The sequence below is a fragment of the Dreissena polymorpha genome, chromosome 4 (assembly GCF_020536995.1).
Source record: "Dreissena polymorpha isolate Duluth1 chromosome 4, UMN_Dpol_1.0, whole genome shotgun sequence".
In the NCBI taxonomy this organism is placed as follows: Eukaryota; Metazoa; Mollusca; class Bivalvia; order Myida; family Dreissenidae; genus Dreissena; species Dreissena polymorpha.
In genome coordinates, this window is record NC_068358.1 from 138,759,356 (window position 1) to 138,780,440 (window position 21,085).

General features: G+C 35.7%; 1 protein-coding gene and 1 long non-coding RNA gene across 2 annotated transcripts in view; both read right to left on the minus strand.

The window, feature by feature from the left end:
- LOC127878835 (E3 ubiquitin-protein ligase HERC2-like) overlaps positions 1-21,085 on the minus strand; it is a 42,141-nt gene that overhangs the window by 8,345 nt on the left and 12,711 nt on the right. The window contains exons 4-10 of the mRNA XM_052425359.1: positions 8,670-8,873; positions 7,714-7,933; positions 6,833-7,165; positions 5,702-5,984; positions 5,124-5,282; positions 2,167-2,379; positions 1,352-1,503 (exon numbers count right to left, since the gene is read on the minus strand). Coding sequence (XP_052281319.1) covers positions 1,352-1,503; positions 2,167-2,379; positions 5,124-5,282; positions 5,702-5,984; positions 6,833-7,165; positions 7,714-7,933; positions 8,670-8,873 — 1,564 coding nt within the window. The remainder of the gene's footprint in view (positions 1-1,351; positions 1,504-2,166; positions 2,380-5,123; positions 5,283-5,701; positions 5,985-6,832; positions 7,166-7,713; positions 7,934-8,669; positions 8,874-21,085) is intronic.
- On the minus strand, positions 17,612-18,675 carry LOC127876925 (uncharacterized). Its single transcript, XR_008048150.1, has 2 exons — positions 18,548-18,675; positions 17,612-18,401 (listed from the first exon to the last, which is right to left on the minus strand). It is a non-coding gene; the product is annotated as an uncharacterized LOC127876925 (long non-coding RNA).

The window sequence follows — 21,085 nt, forward strand, 5'->3', positions numbered from 1 at the left end:
TAGTAAGTGTTGCAAGTATGAAAGCAATAGCTTTGATGCTTAAGGAATAAAATGGACCTAAACACAAAACTTAACCAAAATTGTCAATTTTCTAAGTATAAAAAGGGCACATAATTCTGTCAAAATGCATGCCAGAGTTATCTAACTTTGCCTGCCCAGTCCCCTCATGATAGTAAGTAAGTGTACCAAGTTTGAATGCAATAGCATTGATACTTACTGAGAAAAGTGGAACTAAACGCAAAACTTAACCAAAATTTTCAATTTTTTAAGTATAAAAAGGGCACATAATTCTGTCAAAATGCACGCCAGAGTTATCTAACTTTGCCTGCCTAGTCCCCTCATGATAGTAAGTAAGTGTACCAAGTTTGAATGCAATAGCATTGATACTTTCTGAGAAAAGTGGACCTAAACGCAAAACTTAACCGGACGCCGACGCCAACGCCAACGCCGATGCCGACGCCGACGCCAAGGTGATGACAATAGCTCATAATTTTTTTTCAAAAAATAGATGAGCTAAAAAATCACTATATCTGGAAAAAATTTTGGTAATGATTGCATAAATATTGCATTAAACTAAGTTTGCGGATAATCTTATTTTACATTTGCAGCAGAGACTTTGATAAATGTTTCATTACAAACTAGAAAATGAACCTGTCTTTGTGCTGATTTGAAAAAATGTTCCTTATTTGCCGTTTAATTCCCCATCTAAATTACTCCGCCACCTTTTCCCCAAAGGTCAAACAAAACACTGAACAATATGAAAGCCAAACAAAATGTCACTTCAAAATAAATGTAACTATGGATGGTCTGAGGAAAGGCATTTTACCATTTTAAAACAAAACCAACCATCTGCATTTCAGGATTGCATATAAACAAGAGATGTGTTTGTCAGAAACACAATGCCCCCTACTGCACTGCTTTGAAGCCATATATTTGACCTTTGATCTTGAAGGATGACCATGACCTTTCACCACTCAAAATGTACAGCTCCATGAGATACACATGCATGCCAAATATCAAGTTGCTATCTTCAATATTGCAAAAGTCATGGGCAATGTTAAGTTTTTGGACGGACGGACGCATGGACGGACAGACAGACGGACAGACTGACGGACAGTTCAACTGCTATATGCCACTCTACCGGGGGCATAATAAAATCTCTATATTATCTCACCTAAGTGAGACAGAAATCACCAAGATCTTAATAGTCTTTAATAGAATTAAAGCATAATTTATTTATTTATTATTTATATTAACACAATTTTTGAATTTCTATCAAAATCTGTCTGATCTTAGACTAAGCATCTCTACATGATGTAAGAGGTCCTACTACTGATGGACCCCTACGTACATGTTGTCGCCATGTCCCAGCCTGCCCCCGTCTCCGCTGCCCCAGGAGAACACCTCCCCGTCCTTGGTTAGAGCAAGGTAGTGCTTGCCATCAGGGTGCGCTGCTAGCCTCACCACCTCACGCTCACCAAAACCACTCATCATGTACATCGACTGCAGAGTTTATGTATACATAACATATTTTAATAAAGAAATAATTTACGGCTTAAAGTTGCTTATTGCAATAATAAGGGTTTGCAGTTCTGATGCATTCGAAATGGACCGAGAGGGTATTATTCAATAAATAAATAATATACGGCTTAGTGTTGGTTATTGCAATAATAACTAAGGGTTTGGAGTTCTGATGCATAGTGGGAAATAGACCACCCAGGAGGTAGCACATTTTTTACACATTTTATAGCAACATATATGTTATCAGTTGGAATTATTTCTATGTAGTTCTTTTCTTTTTACAACTTTGTCTTTTATATCTTTCAGAAATTTTATTTAAATTAAGCCAACCGCACACGTCTGTTCCTTCTGCCATTGTGACATGAATGTCTGTTTCAAAAAAAGGCCAACCCTTTTCAACTCAGAAGCAAAGTGGAAATTGCGATTTGCAAAACGCATAAAAACAGAACAGCCTGCGAGTAACTCCCACTCTGTTCAGGATGTATGCTGTTTGCTGATCATCAGTATCATAGGGTTGGAAAGAAAGCCTTTCAAAACATGAATCTATTTAAAAAGATCTTCTATTTAATTTTATATTCTTAGGGAATGCGAATGGGTCCAAATGCTTATCTGAGAGATTAGAGCAAACAAATTCAAACCACTCACCGCTGCCTCGGATGCGTACGACACCAGGTACACGTTGCCGTTGCCTGCAAGGACGATGAGGACCTTCTCACCGCACACCACCTGCTGAACTCCACCTACTTCATTTAGGAAGTCAAGAATGACTGGCCCTGCCGTGGGGGAAGAGGGGTTAGCTCCCTTCCACGCAAACCAGCCCCATGCTATCACCTCCTGACTCATGTTGTGACGTTGATTCTGAAGTGTTAATAGCAAAGAGGTAACACACATTCAAAGGTAACATTCATTCATTCATGAAGCATTAAAAACTTAGTTCTAGTAAAATGTCAATGGTAATTTTCACCTATTGATGAAGAATTAAAAACTAAGAACATGTAGTATCAAGACTTCAAAGATACGATTCCCTTATTCACAAAGCTTTTAAAACAATACTTCAACAGTAAAATTTCCTAATTTATTATTATAAACAGATTGATTTTTATTGAGGGTTAAATAAATGAGTAAATAATGTTTAGGCCTATATCGTTTTGTCCCCACAGTTTGCAAACTCAATGTTCGCGAGTAAAACAAAACAATAGGGCCAATCAGGGATCATATTTTCCAGCAACATCAATCGGTCTGGATATAAATGGGGAAAAAGTATCCGAAAATTGATGTCCGAAATTATGACAAATTACGTTAAAATAATATATCATTGATTTTGCCATTCATGAAGGTGGTATAATAAATGTACCAGTAAAATTCCCTAAATCATTTTTTTAACGGGACATACGAGTTTTCTTAACTGGTTTTATCATTTGCTATTTCATTGTTGTTCTGTGTTGTTTTATCAGACTTTTTTCATTGTTGTCAATATTATTAATCTTTGTAAGTCTATACTGGTGTTTTAAATCGTTGTCGACTCGATAATAGCTTACAAACATGCACTGAACCAAACAAATGTCTGTGCGTAGGGTGGCTACAATTGCACATGGGTTGGCTACTGACAATAACAAAACCAAAAAAATTAGAAATAATTCGTGTACGTTATAGTTTGTTGTCAAATAACCCACCGCCGATAGTTTAGATGTGTAGGGATTAAATCACAAGAACGAAGCACAAGTGATATTAAACCACGCATCTAATTTTCCGGTTGTGGGTTATTCAACAACAAACTATAAAGTACACAAATTATTTCGATTCTTATGCGGTTTTTTACTAAAGATTTATACAATGTATATTATTTTTCTTGTGTACTATTTGATGTGAAGTTCCGCCCATAAAAATAACTTTCCGCTGTTCTGTCGATCAGATCCGCGACTTTCATTCATAATAATATTACCAGATTATTACGCTGGTGGAAAATATATCGGCATGTTTTGTTAAGTTACAGCGCGTGCTTTTAGTGAATAAGGTGCACAATTTTCGACCACCCTCCTTTATTTTGGATGCGTCTTTAATCCGCTGTTTACAAGTTTTTGATTCTTGGTCTGACGTGCAATAAACTGGTCCTGACTGGTTTAGAGACTGCAGCGAATGGTTTATCACACCTAATCGAGATACGATATGAATGTTATTAGGGGGTGTTAGCATGTGCACTGTGTAATCAATTTCATGACATGGGAATTTTAGCAAACAAAATCAGACCGACTGTTTAGGATTTTCAATCGATCTTTCATGACCCCAATCAGTCTAGGACCAACAAAACCGAAAAAAATATATATCCTGGGGCCAATAATATAAACTTACCCCCTATTTGTAATAAAAAAGTTCTTATTTAATGTTTTATTTCTGTGTTTATAAGAGACATTATTGATTCCCATTTTTTGGTGTGTCATGTTTTTTTAGTAGGTATTAGTGTAAGTTGGCAATATGTTGCGCACACAAAGTAAATCACAATATTTATTCCATTAAAAACACATTATTAAAAAAGGTTAACCTTTACAAAACATGTCACCTGTTTGCTAAGTTTCAATCAATAGTTTAATCCATTTCATCCCTATTTTAGTATATTTTGTTTCCCTCTGGGGGGGTGGGGGGGGGGGGTAAAACAAGAGCTGTCAGAGGACTATTCGAGTGCTTAACAATATAACCTAATATAACCTAAGCCATCATGCAATCATGGAGAGGGGGGGGGGGGGGGGGTGGGTGTGATCATTTAATAGATGATCTTTCAAAATAAGAAACAAATTATTTTGGGGGGGGGGGGGGGGGGGTTGGGGGTTGGGGGGGAGTCTGGGGGGCGTGGGGGATGGTTTGGGTGGAGCGCATTGTGGTATGTAAGGTAAGTGTTGTTTTGTCAAACTTTAACATAGATTTATCTATAATATGCATATTCTAAGCATAAAAGGGGCCATAATTCTGTCAAAATGTTTGATACAGTTGTCTGCTCTTGTTTATAGGTTGGGGTTATGTTGGTTAACAAGTATGCAAAATATGAATGCAATATGTCAAGGGCCACAGGAAATATTTGGGGTAGTACACAAACTTTAACATAGATTTATCAATAATATGCATATTCTAAGTATAAAAGGGGCAATAATTCTGACAAAATGCTTGATACAGTTGTTTGGTCTTGTTTATAGGTTGGGGTCATGATTGTTAACAAGTATGCAAAATATGAAAGCAATATGTCAAGGGACACAGGAAATATTTGGGGTAGTACGCAAACTTTAACATAGACATATCAATAATATGCATATTCTAAGTATAAATAGGGCCATAATTCTGTCAAAATGCTTGATACAGTTGTCTGCTCTTGTTTATAGGTTGGGGTCATGATGGTAAACAAGTATGCAAAATATGAAAGCAATATGTCAAAGGACATTGAAAATATTTGGGGTAGTACGCAAACTTTAACATTTGGACGCAAACGGACACGGGAACGCTGACGCCAGGGTAAGTAGGTTAGCTCCACTATATTTATTTCATATATAATAGTCGAGCAAAAAAGTACACAAGCACGGTGAGTACAATTCTTTCTATTCTTTCTAGTGTGTTACCTTGAGTGAGGGGTTAAGGGGCAGCAGTGGCTGACAGAGCCTGTCCAGGTGAGACATGATCACCAGGGCACTCATCCTCAGGTCGATGGGCATGCTTTGGTCCTCTGGGTAGGTCAGGTACTTCAAGAAACACTCTGTCGGGCTCACATAGTAGTTTGTCTGCAATACATAATAGTCGATATGAGTGGTGCTATGGGAAAACCAGGCTAAATGCATGTGCGTACAAGAGTCTTCCCAGATAAGCCTGTGTAATCTTTAAAAGCTAATCAGGGATGACACTTTCCGCTATGACTGCAATTTTGCATAGAAGAAACTTCATTTAAACGAAAAATTTCATACAAACAGAAAGTGTCATACAAGATAAGCCTGTGGAGACTATCAAAGCTAATCTGGGATGATACTTTACACAAATGTAATCTCAAAACGATTTAACAGTAAATTTTTACCTCACTGATGGGCCTATTACGACTGGCTGAAATATTAACAAATTCATGGGGTTAGCAAAATTGCAAACATTGCTGCCCTACTTAACTTTGCCACTTATACAAAATTACAGGCACTAAATTCTATGTCTATACCTCATCCCATTTAGCATGGTCAGGCACTCTCGACTTCGCACTCGGAATATGCTGAAGCCTCTTCAGCACGGGGATGAGGGGGGCGCTGTACAGGTTACACCGCACTCTGTTGTCATAGTCATGGTGACTGTTGTTCCAAAGGTTGAGCAGAAGCATGACGCAGGCTAGCATGTGATGGAGGGTTCCATGCTGTACGGCTATCTCCAGGATCAGGGCTAGAGCCAGCTGCTGGTCTGACACTGGTACTGGCAACTTGCTGGTCTGCGCACTGCTGTTCAGGTCACTACATAAGCAGAACAAAGTGAGTACATAGTGCAAATGAAAATGATCCCCCCTGCATGTTGTGAAGCATCTCATATTAGCCTGTGCAGTCCACAGAGGCTGATCAGGGACAACATGTTATGCTTTTATGATATTTTCCGTTTTAAGAAAGTCTGTTCTTAGTGAAAATCCTGTTTAAGCAGAAAGTGTTGTCCCTGATAAGCCTGTGGGGATTGCGTAGGCTTATATGGGACGATACTTTATGAAAATGCATCAAACCCCGTTTTCTGAGAGGAAGGCTCACTAATTCCTTATGTTACAATAAAGTTACATAGAGAATAATAGGTTAGTGTTGATTATAGATCAGGTTTATCATGCGAGGCTTAGAAAATAAAAAGCACGAGCCTTGGCGAGTGCTTTTTCGTTTTCATGCCGAGCATGATAAACCTGATCTATAATCAACACTAATCTATTATTCTATTTATCCCACTTTTTATTTTGTAAACCTTTTTATTTAAACAAAATTAGTTTGCCTGGATAATTTCGCTGGGTTTATGACGTCATTTCGTTGAAATGTTGACTTCATTTCCTGCCGTTGATTATATATGATATTTAATCAATGGGGCTTTAATCAACCAAATTCGCTGTAAAAGTGGGATAAAATACTTTTAGTAGGAGTAACAAATCATGTACTTACTTTAACAAGTCATTTCCACATTATTTGCTTTAAGTTTTTGTAAGATCTGCTGCTTTTTAATTTGTATTTTATACTTTATTTAAAAAAAATAGTTGAAGGAAATGCAAGAGAATAAATGATACTTATCTAATACATATAAACACACAGGATAATGTTGGAGTGTCATAACTTACCCAGCTACAACAGTATGCAGGAATTTCCCGGCTCTATCCACAACGTCCAGCCATACTCCAGAGACGGACGGCTCATCAAAAAGGCTCGCCTCCGGCAGAGACTGCAGAGCCTCCAGACTCTCCTGTAGCAGATCCGAGCACAGATCCGAGTCTTCTCCTGATCGCCAGGCCCGCCGGAGAAATGCAAAGGCAAAACTTAGCGCAGCCCTCGAGCCAACTCTTGCCAGGCCCATGGAAGCTTTCTCCATTGGTTTCACGTTGCTTGAAAGACAATAGCACTTTATTTGATTGTACTCTACATGACCCAAGTCTGGTATGGTGCTACTCTGTTTACTGATGAGACCACAAAACCTTGCATGATTTATAGAGGAGAGGGAAGCCCCTGAGCAGACAGTGCCAATGGCGCACGCTGGTCTGGAGCTTCGCTGGCCGCATATGGCATAAAGACTCATTTTTGCATGATACAGCAAATGTCATTTATTAAAATTAGCACAGGCCTGCATCCCTAGTATTGTAAATGAAGCTTCATTATATTTTCAGTGTCCAATATGTGAACTTGTAACATTTCTTGATCTCAATAATATAAGAATTTGGGCTTGCATGTGAAGACTGGAAAAAGGTGCGATAATAAATGGAAAAAGTGTAATGATCAATCGCATAGGGGTCATAGAACGTCCGCATGTTCAAGATTTATTTTATCTCCTACAAGGTATTCAAATTCATTTTTGCTGTAATACATTATGAAAGAAAATAATGTGTTCTGTTTACAAAAATAAAGATGCTGGTGGAAAATACAAAAGTATCAACCAACCAAAATGAGTATGCATTAAAATAGATTCAAATCCTTCAGATTCCACACTTGATTGCCAGTTGACACCCACCTCTTCTGTTTATTCAGGTTGGTCTGATTGGTCTGTGACTTCTTGGAAGGTCCGCTCTTTTCCGGGGGCACCTGGCGTGACATGGCACTGAAGTAGCGCTCCATCACGGCCAGGCGTTGCTGCAGACGAGTCACAGACAGGGACGTGCAGGCCGCCTCTGTGCACAGCTGCTGGCTTTCGTGTAGCAGCGAGATTAGGCAGTCCTCCAGCTTCTCTGTGTCTGAAAAGTTGAAAAAATGTAACACAGTGTCTGAAATGTGGCAAAAAATTTAACACAGTGTCTGAAATGTGGCAAAAAATGTAACTCAGTGTCTTAAATATAGACAAAATGTAACTTAGTGTCCGAAACGTGGACAAAATGTATCTCAATGTCCGAAATGTGGAAAAAATGTAACTTTGTGTCTGAAAAGTAGACATAATTTAACTCAATGTCTTAAATATAGATGAACTGTAACTCGGTGTCCGAAATATGGTCGAAATGAAATACAATCATCTCGGTGTCTGAAATGTGAACAAAAATGTTACTAAGTTTTAGAAATGTAGACAAAATTAACTCAGCATCTGAAATTTAGACGAAATGTAACTCACTGTAAGAATGTAGATTAAATATAACTCAGTGTAACAAATGAAGACAAAATGTAATACAGTGTCTGAAACGAAGACAAAATGTAATTTGGTGTCTTATATGTACATGTAGACAAAATGTAATTCGGTGTTTGAAATGAAGACAAAACTCTGAATAAGTCAACTCAAATAAACCTAATGCTGGGAAAACTTGGCCTAAAGCATGCGCGTTACATGTACGTGTCATCCTAGATAAGCGTGTGCATTCTGAAAACAACATAACACAATATCATAGAATAATGCCACAACTAACAGGCAAATATTATAGCTCCAAATATTAGTGAAAGGTCAAGCTAACAAATCAACTTCTAAGAATGGCATGCCACTCCTACCAGGTTCCTGGCCCCATGTCCAGCTGTCAATCATGGGCCCCGAGGGGGGTGGGGCATGTTCAGTCTCTGCCCTGTCCTCATCCTCCTCCTTGTTAAGGGCTGCACAGGGGCCGCAGTTGGAGCCTGTGATGGGGCCGCAGAAGCCAGCACTTTCATTGTCACTTGTAAGAACTTTCATACCACAGTAGAACTTCCCTGTCTGGCCTGAAATACAAATATTTCAAGGCTATTGAGTGATTTTAGCAAATTTAAAGGATATTAAGTGACTTCATTATTCAGTCATTCTAGTAAATTTCAAAATCATCAAGACATTTTAGTAAATTTCAAGGACATTGAGTCAATTTAGTAAATAAAAAGACTTAATTAATATTAGTTATGTTCAAGTACATTACAGATTCATTTTACTAAATTTCAAGAACATTGAGAAACTTAAGTCATTATGAAGGACACTAGTAATTTTAGTAAATTTCAAGGACATTAAGTTATTTTGGTAAATTTCATGGAGATTGAGTAATATTAGCAATTCAGGCATAATTCACACATATATAATAAACACAATGTAAAACATAAACAAGAACACCGCCTTGCGGGTGCAGACCGCTCATCTATTTTCTTTTTAAAGGTGAAGGGACTCTCATTTTCAATCACAAAGGAGGGGGGGGGGGGGGGGTGGAGTGAAGAGGGGTGTACAGTGTGGGGGCATGGACATTTATTACATTATCTTCCAAAAATGCAAAAAAAAAATGCAAAAAAAATAATAATAAATCGGGGGGGGGGGGGTGGTGGGGGTATAATGTGAGGGTGTGGTGGTCATTTGTGAGATGATCTTAAAAAAAAAAAAAAATTAGGGGGAGGGAGTGAATTCAGGGGGGGGGGGGGGGAGGAAGGGGGGTGGGGGGTATTCTTGGGTGCGATGGTTGGACGGTATTTCAAACATAAAATAATAAATATTTGTGTTTTTTAACCATTTCAAAAAAAAAAATGGGGGGTGGGGTGGGGGGGTGGGGGTTTAGTATAGTGTGAGGGTGTGGTGGTCATTTGAGAGATGATCTTAAAAAAAAAAAAATAGGGTGGGGAATTCGGGGGTGGTATGTCAGGTAAGAGTAGTTTTGTCAAAGTATCAATCAAATCTAATAATAAATAAAGAAGTTATGGCAATTTTAGCAAAATTTAATAATTTGACCTTGAAAGTCAAGGTCATTCAAAGGTCAAGGTAAAATTCAACTTGCCAGGTACAGTAACCTCCTGATAGCATGAAAGTATTTGAAGTTTGAAAGCAATAGCCTTGATACTTTAGTAGTAAAGTGGATCGAAACACAAAATTTAACCATATATTCAAAGTTACTAAGTCAAAAAAGGGCCATAATTCGGTAAAAATGACAACCAGAGTTATGCAACTTGTCCTTTTACTGTACCCTTATGATAGTTTGCGAGTGTTCCAAGTATGAAAGCAATAGCTATGATAGTTTAGGGGTAAAGTGGACCAAAACACAAAACTTAACAAAATTTTCAATTTTCTAAGTATAAAGGGCCCATAATTCCGTCCAAATGCCAGTCAGAGTTACATAACTTTGCCTGCACAGTCCCCTTATGATAGTTAATAAGTGCTGCAAGTATCAAAGCAATAGCTTTGATACTGTAGGAATAAAGTGGACCTAAACACAAAACTTAACAAAATTTTCAATTTTCTAAGTATAAAAAGGGCACATAATTCTGTCAAAATGCCAGTCAGAGTTACATTACTTTGCCTGCACAGTCCCCTTATGATAGTTAGTAAGTGTTGCAAGTATGAAAGCAATAGCTTTGGTACTTAAGGAATAAAATGGACCTTAACACAAAACTTAACCAAAATTTTCAATTTTCTAAGTATAAAAAGGGCACATAATTCTGTCAAAATGCATGCCAGAGTTATCTAACTTTGCCTGCCCAGTCCCCTCATGATAGTAAGTAAGTGTACCAAGTTTGAATGCAATAGCATTGATACTTTCTGAGAAAAGTGGACCTAAACGCAAAACTTAACCGGACGCCGATGCCAACGCCAAGGTGATGACAATAGCTCATAATTAACAAAAAAAAATAGATGAGCTAAAAAATAATGTAAGTAACAATTAATCAGAATTGACATTTGCTAAGGGATGAAATTCACTTCTACTTATTCTGTTGAAAATTCAGTTATTTGAAGTAATGGTGCAAAGTTGTCATATCCTTCAAAGGTCATATCTTAATAACTGTATATACAAAACCAAGAAGAAATCACTTTGCAAAAAATTATTAATTTGACAGTTTGATATGAATTGGCAACAAACTTGCAAGTTCCACACAAATTAATCGGACAAATAAAAATACAAAATGGTAAAACAGTGTGAAACAATTTTTTAAAAGTAATCACTGTTGAACATTCCAACATGGCAGGAATAAATACGTGTGCACAGCATGTCATTGGGCATACAAAACTAACAGGCCAATCTTATAATGACCTGCAACATAAAAAGCATGAGTAATTCACTGAACAATAAGAGGGCCAATCATACTAAACATGTATCCATGGCAGTTTCAAAGACAATGCTTAACCCTTTTTATTATCAAGGTAAAACAAACTCTTATGCTTTCTTGTTGCAGTAAGACGAGGTAAAATAAACTCCTATGCTTTCTTGTTGCAGTAAATAAATTAATCAGTTTGTTTATGAATTGGATCAAATGGTGTGCCTTAGTGGTAGTATTAAGTGAATGTTGCCAGAACAGAACATAGATACCTGTAATCATGGTTTTTATTCTGTAACAATAATGTCAAAACCAGACTCCATGAAGATTTTTACCACTAAATGGTACTTTACAGTGTGTCTGATGTAGAGGTTTTGAACATATAGTAGCAAGTGACCACACACAACATCTTGCATGTCATCTGACAGTTCACATCAGCAGTTTAGGGTTGTAATTTTGGCCCTACATTCACCAACCCATTCTTAGACAGCTTTTGACTATATACAGGGATTGCATACTTAACAGTTGAAAATGTCCTTAACAGAATGTTCTACACCATTCACCAAAAATGATGTTAATAGAGGCATTTAATACCAAGTTTGACTCAAAAGTAAAGAATTAATCCAATTTAAAGTACAACTGTTGTGAAAAAAATCATTTAATCCGTCCATACAAACAACCCAGCCCATTTTATTCTTAAATTATAGTTGCTTTCAAATAATAAAGGTTGGTTAACTTTGTAATTTTAAAAGGAATTTTAATCTTCTAGTTGTGTTTGTACCCTAAGATTATAGCTGGTTATTCCACAATCTATCCCTTTCAGGAGTTAGTCTTTTGGGACGGTAATTGAACTTAAGCTATATTCAATAATTATGGTCCAATAATGATGTTCAAGTTATCCTTTTGCAAAAGAAATGTACCGAAATAAATGTAGTTATCAATATTTTTGGGTTTAGAGGGTACGAAGGATAAAGAGACTTTAAAAAACAACATTTTGTCCTATTCCACAGTAAAATTACTGAAATTTCATACGCAACATAGAATATAACTTGTGACTACAATACATTTCAGATAACATGTTGGTTGTTGGCTTTATCATAAACGATAGGCACTCAACATAATTACAATTGACATTATTACCTTATTAACCTTTGTTCTTTTTCTCCAAAGAAAACATTATTGTGGACATTTTAATTACCCTTATTAGCCTCAATTGATCCTCAGAGAAAACATTTTTTCTTGGTAGGTAAGCGTGCTTCTAAATGTAAGCCAAGAAATAACTCTAATGCAGTCGTTGATGCCAACATAAATGTTGTTTTACATCACAGAAAGTGTACAACAACATTGTGTAATTATATTTCCTACTAAAAACAGTTGTTTGGCAGGGCCACTTGTCTCTATGCATTTGCACCAAGACAGGGTTGAAAAAATATCAGTTGACTTTTCCTTGGACAAGTTCATTGTGAAATTCTGTTCTGCATGCAAGCAATAGGCACTAATTGTTATAACCAAAATAATGTTTTCATTCAAGGCCTTCATGACCATTTGTTTCATTAAATAATTTATTAAACATAGTTTTTATTCAAAATATAAGAATATTATACAAGGTTATGTTGTAATTAAGTTTTTCCTTATTTACATTACGACATTGTACTTGTCCACGCTAAAGTCGATGGGAAGATAGTCTTGTCCTATATTAAAATTACCCATTGCAGGATTACACAGCCAATATAAGAGACAATGATAAATAATCTCCGTAGTGTTGATTGTTTTTAATGTTTTAAATAGTATTTAATGCATTAGACAAAATGACTTACAATTTTTGCTCAATACTTATTATTTGTGTGTGTAACATAACACAACTTCCTGCAAATAAGATCTCTACAGTTTGTTTAAAAAGCATGTGTATATTTTTAGCAATAGTTTAAAAAAAAATTGCAGGACATTTGGTTTTGTTTGTTTTGTTATGGTTTGCTTGTAAACTGAATGTGCATAACGAAATTGCCGGACACAATTCAATCACATTTGAAGCATTTTTTAAAGCCAATATGCTTTTTTAAGCACTTTAAAGTTTTCCGATTCAAAACATTAAAAATGTGTCCCAGAAAAACAATATTCACACCATACCTCAAGGTAATGTAATAATAAACCATGTGTTATAATCATTGAATTTTGCCACATTCCCAAATTCTACCAATTCCTCCACAATTTAGCTTAATCCAGTCAAATGTAAAAATTGGCGATACATGTTTGATTTTTTCAGAAGTACATTACACAATTAATTGTTGGAGGGGTATTTCAGTTAAACATACTAAATTCAAGCACTTTAAAGTTTTCCTATAAAAAACACTAAAAATGTCGGGTAACACAATGACACTGTTCGTATTTAATTACAACGAACAGTTGACGAGAGAAGTTTAATATAGATTGTCTGCAACATGTATAAACTTTTTTTTGAGTGAATAATTGACCTGCCTTTGTCTGTGTGCCATACTAATTCAGTATTTTGGCAGAAGGCATGCAAACCTTGTGAAGTATAATCCACAACATACTATTAAATTTGGGATTCCTTGGCTCAACGGGGCCGTAAAACATCATCGCTATTGGCTAACTTGTTTTCATAAATATATTCCATTAGAAATTTCATAATTGTATACATTAATATATTTTTTTTTATTTTGCATTTCATTTTCCCCCATTAAAACCCTTTCTATGCTATGTTAAAGACTTTGGTTAAAAACAGTGTTGCTAAGCACCTGAGATTGTTTATTTTAGAAGTGCTGTTAAAGGGAAATCTTCATGCGCTTTTCAAAGTCTGTGCAAACCCTAAGAGTTATCTGTCAGAAATGGTTTAATGATTATATATTATCAGTGTTTTTTGTACTTCTTTGAACAATGGTAAACTGGTCGCTGTGTTGTTGTGGATATGCTGTCCGCCAAGCAACCAGGTGGTCACGGCTTCCAGCCACACAATGAGGCGTTCTTTTGATCTCCCCCAGAGACACCAAGTACTGGTTCTGGTGCCAGAAAATGAACTTGAGAGCGCTTCAAATAAGCCTAAGGCTTTACCAGTATATGTAATAGAGTTAAAATATATAGGTTTAAAACCCAAAGTGCAAATTGGCGAAGTTATACAAAAACTTGCTGTATTGCTACTGATTCTCCTTTGAAAAAAATAAATCCAAAAAAATAGAATCCTTAGCAATCCAGGATTAACTCAGTAAAAGGTTGCCTTTCAAAATGTTGAGAGAGTTTCAGACTAAAATTCTATGTCACTATATCAAAATGCAGTGCAAACCAAAGGGCTATGATCAACACCCTGCTCAAGATCACTTTAAATGGGATACTTTTTTAGTTGCATGTGGCACAAATATTGACGGGATGGATAGACAAGGCAAAATCTACATTTGTAAAACACCTGTCCACTCTGGAAGTGGTGGAATAAAAAACAAAGGAATACTACAAGAGGGTTGCCTGCCAACATTGGCAAATCCATTCCCTTTGGAAAATATTGTTTCGATAAAAAACTACAATAATTAAACACCAGTCCGGAAATAATGCATGTATTCTTCATGGAAAAGTGGCAGAATGAATGATCTACAGTATACCTTAGTAATTGAATTTGACACTTAGGTGGAAGATATAGCAGCAGTCTGAACAAATACTGTCTGCTAATGTTGGTCGACAAGAGAGCTTGTCTCGGTAATTATTGCACACACAGGAACACTGTGGATCTACATCTTTATGACCATGCAACATGACTAGTACTTATGTTCCAAATATCGTCTTAAAACACTCTGTTCTTTTGGGATATTAAAAACCAACACTGACATATGTAAGAAAATATATGATGAAATAAGGAATTGGTCACAATTGCTCACATAATTAACACAACATAATTAAACAATTTTATTATACAGCACTTCCTGTTTCCATTTGTAAATCAGTTGCAAGACAATATTGTTCTCACATCAAATAATGAAGCCCTGATCTTTATGGTTTCAGAGAATACTATTGTAAAAGTTTTCATATGTAATTTTTTTTTTATACAACTGTGATCTACATTTACAATGGATCGGAATGATTAAAAACTTTGAGAGAGGGATCAGCCAAGGATCATTCATGGGACGTTTGATTAAAATCTGCCCTGCAGTTCAGACAGAATAGTCATAGAAAAACAAGAGATGTGTTTGTCAGAAACACAATGCCCTATACTTCGCTGCTTTGAGCCATATATTTGACCTTTAACCTGGAAGGATGACCTTGACCTTTCACCACTCAAAATGTGCAGCTCCATGAGATACACATGCATTCCAAATATCAAGTTGCTATCTTCAATATTGAAAAAGTTATGGGCAATGTAAAAGTTTTCGGACAGATGCACAGACTGACGGACAGTTCAACAGCTATATGCCACCCTACACGAGGCATAAAAAGTTAACAGACAGACGCTCACATGCATAAACATATGAACTGCATGATGCTAAATACTTAAAGCTCCCTAAGGGCACTTGGTGCTCAGGTGAGCTGAAACCGCTGCACATTTTAAATACCAAATAACAGTCATCACACTGATCAACGTTTCAGTGAAGTGATCAACAGATTTTGCAATTGTAAAATGTCATCTGAGTTTCGGTCTAATAACCAGCTCTTTTGATATATATTTTTTTTTTCTCCATCTTAGCATTGAAATTGGATGCACTTAATATATGGTTGTGTTTTATAAATGGTAAAGTACATTAATGACAAATTGGACCCATGGGCGTGCAAATTTGACCCCAGCAGCATTATTTGTATTCAAAGTAAATCGAGAATTTCAATATTATGTTACATGCCAAACATTCAACCATTCGGCCTTGTAGCCAGAAAAAAGATGTGTCAAGTTATTTTGCTATATAAACTGTCTGACCTTCTGGGTGTGGCCAGATGCCCATGGTCATTCCTGTACAACCAATTTACTTTGTATTGGGATTATTATTAAATAAATTATTGCATAAATAAATATGTACATGTGTGTATGTAGATTTATTCTTAGAAATGTCTCTTAAATAAATACTTTTATAATACCTGGTATAGACTTTGGAGACAGAGATAAGCATGTATTTCAAGAATGCCACACAGACATATGTATTCCAATAATTCAAAAACTCTGGTTTTAAAATACGTAATCTGCATGTGTCTTTCACTTAACTCCATGTTGACTTTTGAAGCTTACCAGCTATTCCACTCATTGTAATATCATTGTATCTGTGTATTTGTTAACAAACATTATAGATGTTGATTCATTTTCACAGATGTATATAGTCAGCATGTCAGTTTTCTCTGATGTTGCATGGTTTCAGCTTAGCTTTTCAATCTACATGTAATTACATCATTCACAAAGAGGGCATATGCACTTGAGAAAAATAATATTATCATTAACTTTCTGTATGTCCACACTCATCTGCATCAAACCTGTAAAACTCCCACTGAACAAATGCTAAGCAAAAGACCTCTTGATGATTTAAACATGCATATTTCTTATTTTCATACAATAATTATTACCATTCCGATGGAAATAAATTCCTCCTATAAATGCAAAATAACTCACAACAAATCCAGAGTGTAAGGGTTTCAGAAGGATTCCCTTCATTTATTCACAAACACACACTAACACAGGTCTGCAAAGTGCAGCCTTCAATCATCAGCCATTATCCTAACACAAGTACATGGCCTGTAATAGTGATACTGATGTACAGCCCAACCCTGTATCCCAGCATACTGCAGTACCACAACAGCCCCAACCCTGTATCCCAAATGGGAAGCATTTCCCCTTCCTTGTCATATACTTACAGAACATTCAAATGCCATAGTAACACTGACCCTGGTCCCTGTTTTTTCCTTGATAATTAGGAAGAATTTATTTTAAAGCCCTTAACCTCATTAAAACAGTAGGTCCCTCAGTAGGAGTAAATAATGAACTCTTAGTGAACCATTATTATCAGAGTTAACGGTAATCACACAATGTTTCTCGTTCATTGCCAATACTTTCTATCCCACATTAAATAATTAGTCCCTTTTTGCTCATTTACACAATAATTAATATTACTCTTTCTTTTTTACCTGTAACAACAACTGTTGCAACAAATAAATTGTCTAATTAAAGTTGGAAAAAGATCAGTCAGTTTGTTTTCTTGAGGGTAGGTAATAACTAGAACAAGAGACATAACTTTCCTCTGATGTTGAGATTAACTCGGTGTTATGTAAGGTATCACGTCTAAAGAGATTTCACAGGAAAAAGCTATATTTTATAAAATATCACAAGAGTTCCGCGGTCGGAGATGACCGCATTGAAGCCGGATTTTTGATTTAAATGACAGGAAAGTACCTTTCGTGTTTTTGTCAATGCAATACTTAAATTACTGAAATATTGTTCAAAGGTCAAAATGAAATGTAAGTACTTTTCAAGGCATGAGCAAACCTTGTGTTATGTTTTGAATGCATGCATATACATGAGAATGAATGACCTTGAAATGACCAGTGGTCATCTAAGTGTGCTTGCAAACCTTCATGTCAAGTTTGAAGACTCTATGTCCAAGCATACCAAAGTTATAACAATTTTAACATTTTAACATTTAAGGTCACAGTGACCTTGACCTTCAAATGAATGACATTGAAATGACCAGTGGTCATCTTCTAGTACTGGCCAATCTTTATTTCAAGTTTGAAGACTCTAGGTACAAGCATACCAAAGTTATAACATGAAATAAGAACTTTAACATTTTTACATTCAAGGTCACAGTGACCTTGACCTTCAAATGAATGACCTTGAAATGTCCAGTGGTTACTTACTAGTTCTGGCCAACCTTCATGTCAAGTTTCGAGACTCTAGGTCCAAGCATACCAAAGTTATAACAACTTTAACATTTTTACATTCAAGGTCACAGTGACCTTGACCTTCAAATGAATGACCTTGAAATGTCCAGTGGTTACTTACTAGTTCTGGCCAACCTTCATGTCAAGTTTCAAGACTCTAGGTCCAAGCATACCAAAGTTATAACAACTTTAACATTTTTATATTGAAGGTCACAGTGACCTTCACCTTCAAATGAATGACCTTGAAATGACCAGTGGTCATCTGTTAATCCTGGCCAACCTTCATGTCAAGTTTGAAGACTCTAGGTCCAAGCATACCAAAGTTATACCATGAAATAAGAACTTTAACATTTTTACATTCAAGGTCACAGTGACCTTGACCCTCAAATGAATGACCTTGAAATGACCAGTGGTTACTAACTAGTTATGGCCAACCTTCATGTCAAGTTTCAAGACTCTAGGTCCAAGCATACCAAAGTTATAAGAACTTTAACATTTTTTATATTGAAGGTCACAGTGACCTTGACCTTCAAATGAATGACCTTGAAATGACCAGTGGTCATCTGTTAATCCTGGCCAACCTTCATGTCAAGTTTGAAGACTCTAGGTCCAAGCATACCAAAGTTATACCATGAAATAAGAACTTTAACATTTTCGAGCACGCCGCCACCCCGCCCGCCCGCCCGCCCGCCCCCCCCCCCCGCCCGCCCGACAACATCAATCTATAAGCCGAGATTTTTTCGAAAAAAATCCGGCTAATAAAATAATAATTGTACCACAATATTGCAGTTTACTGTGATTTACAAAACAAGAAGATATTTTACATTTTATTTGTGAATTTATAAAATCGTCAAATAATAATATATGGTTATTGTATTTAGTAAATACATGTTCAATTGACTACCATCTTTATCCTAATAAACGCTCCCGCCCTAATAAACGCGCCCCTCTCCTATAATAAAATGAAGGAGTGATCAAAGTAATAGCGCCCCCATTTATTGGCTGCTAAGTGGTAAAGTAATAGCATTTTATTGATGGAAAATTCTTCTTTTTTTCTCAACAATTTAATTGGCAAGAACCTTATACAAATAAAACTTTAATTATAATAATAATAAAATATATTTGGAACATATTGATGTTAGGATTAAACTCCAACATGCAGTCGAATTTATTATTGTATCGGTGTTTTCAGTTTTATATGTCAAATTCATGTTACGATTTTTTTTTACACAGCAAGTTGTTCAATATGCGGTACGCTGGGCTGAAGCACAGGGCTTACATTTTATACATATCGGGTAGATTGCTACGTCATTTCATTTAGACACAATGCAGGGCATAATTTACATGTAGTAAAAATTAAATTTAGGATCTATTAATTTTGTTGCTATAGTTGTTGACAGTGGGGAGCTATAGTTGTTGACAGTAGGGACATTCCTCCGCCGCTTCAAAGTTCAAATATTAGTGACGCCTCTTGATATGCGTTATATGTACATGTTTGAACACAATCCTTTTTATCTGCATATCTTCTACTGATTTATTTTATTGCTAGATCCAATTCAACCAGAAAATATTTTGGTCTGGTTTATAAGGTATCTACCGTAACCATAAACCTTCACCAATTAACACTGTTGCTATCTCAGCCACGCGTACTGTTACAGTTCTCACTACGGGTCATATCGACAACGGCCCTTTCATCTCGCATGATAATAGGGTGTAGTATTCTGGTAAAATTGTGATATGTTTACGATTGCTCAATAAACTTGGAACTTTTTGCAAATACCGTTAAACACATTTTAGGTGTTTGCTCATATTAAACCTAAAGAAGGGTGAAATAAACGCGCCCCCGTTGTGATTTGCATTGCGCCCAAGCGCGTATATTATAATAAAGACGGTATATACTATTTTCAATCAAATCAACACCAAAAAAGGGCATTGCTGAACATTTGATACAAAATAATCATGCAAATTATAGCCAAGTTCCTTAGTGGATGATCATAAACACATGAGAAAGTTATTCCATGAAACATTAAATATCCTTTTAAATATCATGAATAAGATTAAAAGATCCACTCCATGAAACATTAAATATCCTTTTAAATATCATGAATAAGATTAAAAGATCCTAAGTATTGCTCCTCATATAACTAATAATATTTGCATTCTAAGCATTTCATTTCAATGGATTATGCACACTTTGTAAAAATTCAACTTATTGTAAATAAAGGATCATAATTATGTTCTTTTTTGCAGAGATTTATTTTTTAACTTTCTGCTTGAATAAAAAATATTTGGATCCATTATCAAGCCTTTCGCAAAAGTATACAACTTTTATAAGAAACCTTTATTTGTAATTTTAATAATGTTTTATAATTTATGAACACTTAAATTATTTATACATAATAGCAATAATTAAAGTACATATTTTTTTAAATAATCCAGAAAATTCCCCGTTAACGATTACAAAACTTTTTTCAGTAAGGGTTTCTAGTTTAAATTTGAACAGATTTATTTATTGTTTTACCAAAAATCAATTATGGACAGATTTCTGTCGAATCTCTATAATTCAACATTCTTGCTTTCTATGTAAAAGTTTATTTAACAAATATAATCAAGTGTAGAAAACATAAGTGAAAACTGCGACCTGAAATATTGTTTCCCGTTTCTTGTGGCTTTAGAATGTTCTTCAAGGAAATGGAAAATCATTTTTCCGGTAAAAAAAACCATATATTTAGTTAAATTGTTGCGATATTTGACTACCCGGCCGGACATTTTAATAAACCTTTCAATTCACTCCTAAATGCAGTTTTATAAGATTTGATGTAAAGATTTGATTTAAAAGATCTTGCAACGATTTGATGTTAATTACGTTCAGTCGTGATTGTATCTGATGTGACCAAGTCAAGATTATTAATCTTGTTAAGTGATGTGAATTTAAATTTAGATTGAATGCAGCATGAACAAACCGTTTTATGGAAATCTGGGGCAAGTAAATTATATTTCAATGAATACAAATAAGTCCACATGTGTATGTATTTAAATGACTTGTTTCATTTCAAGCATTTCATATTTTTATCTATACC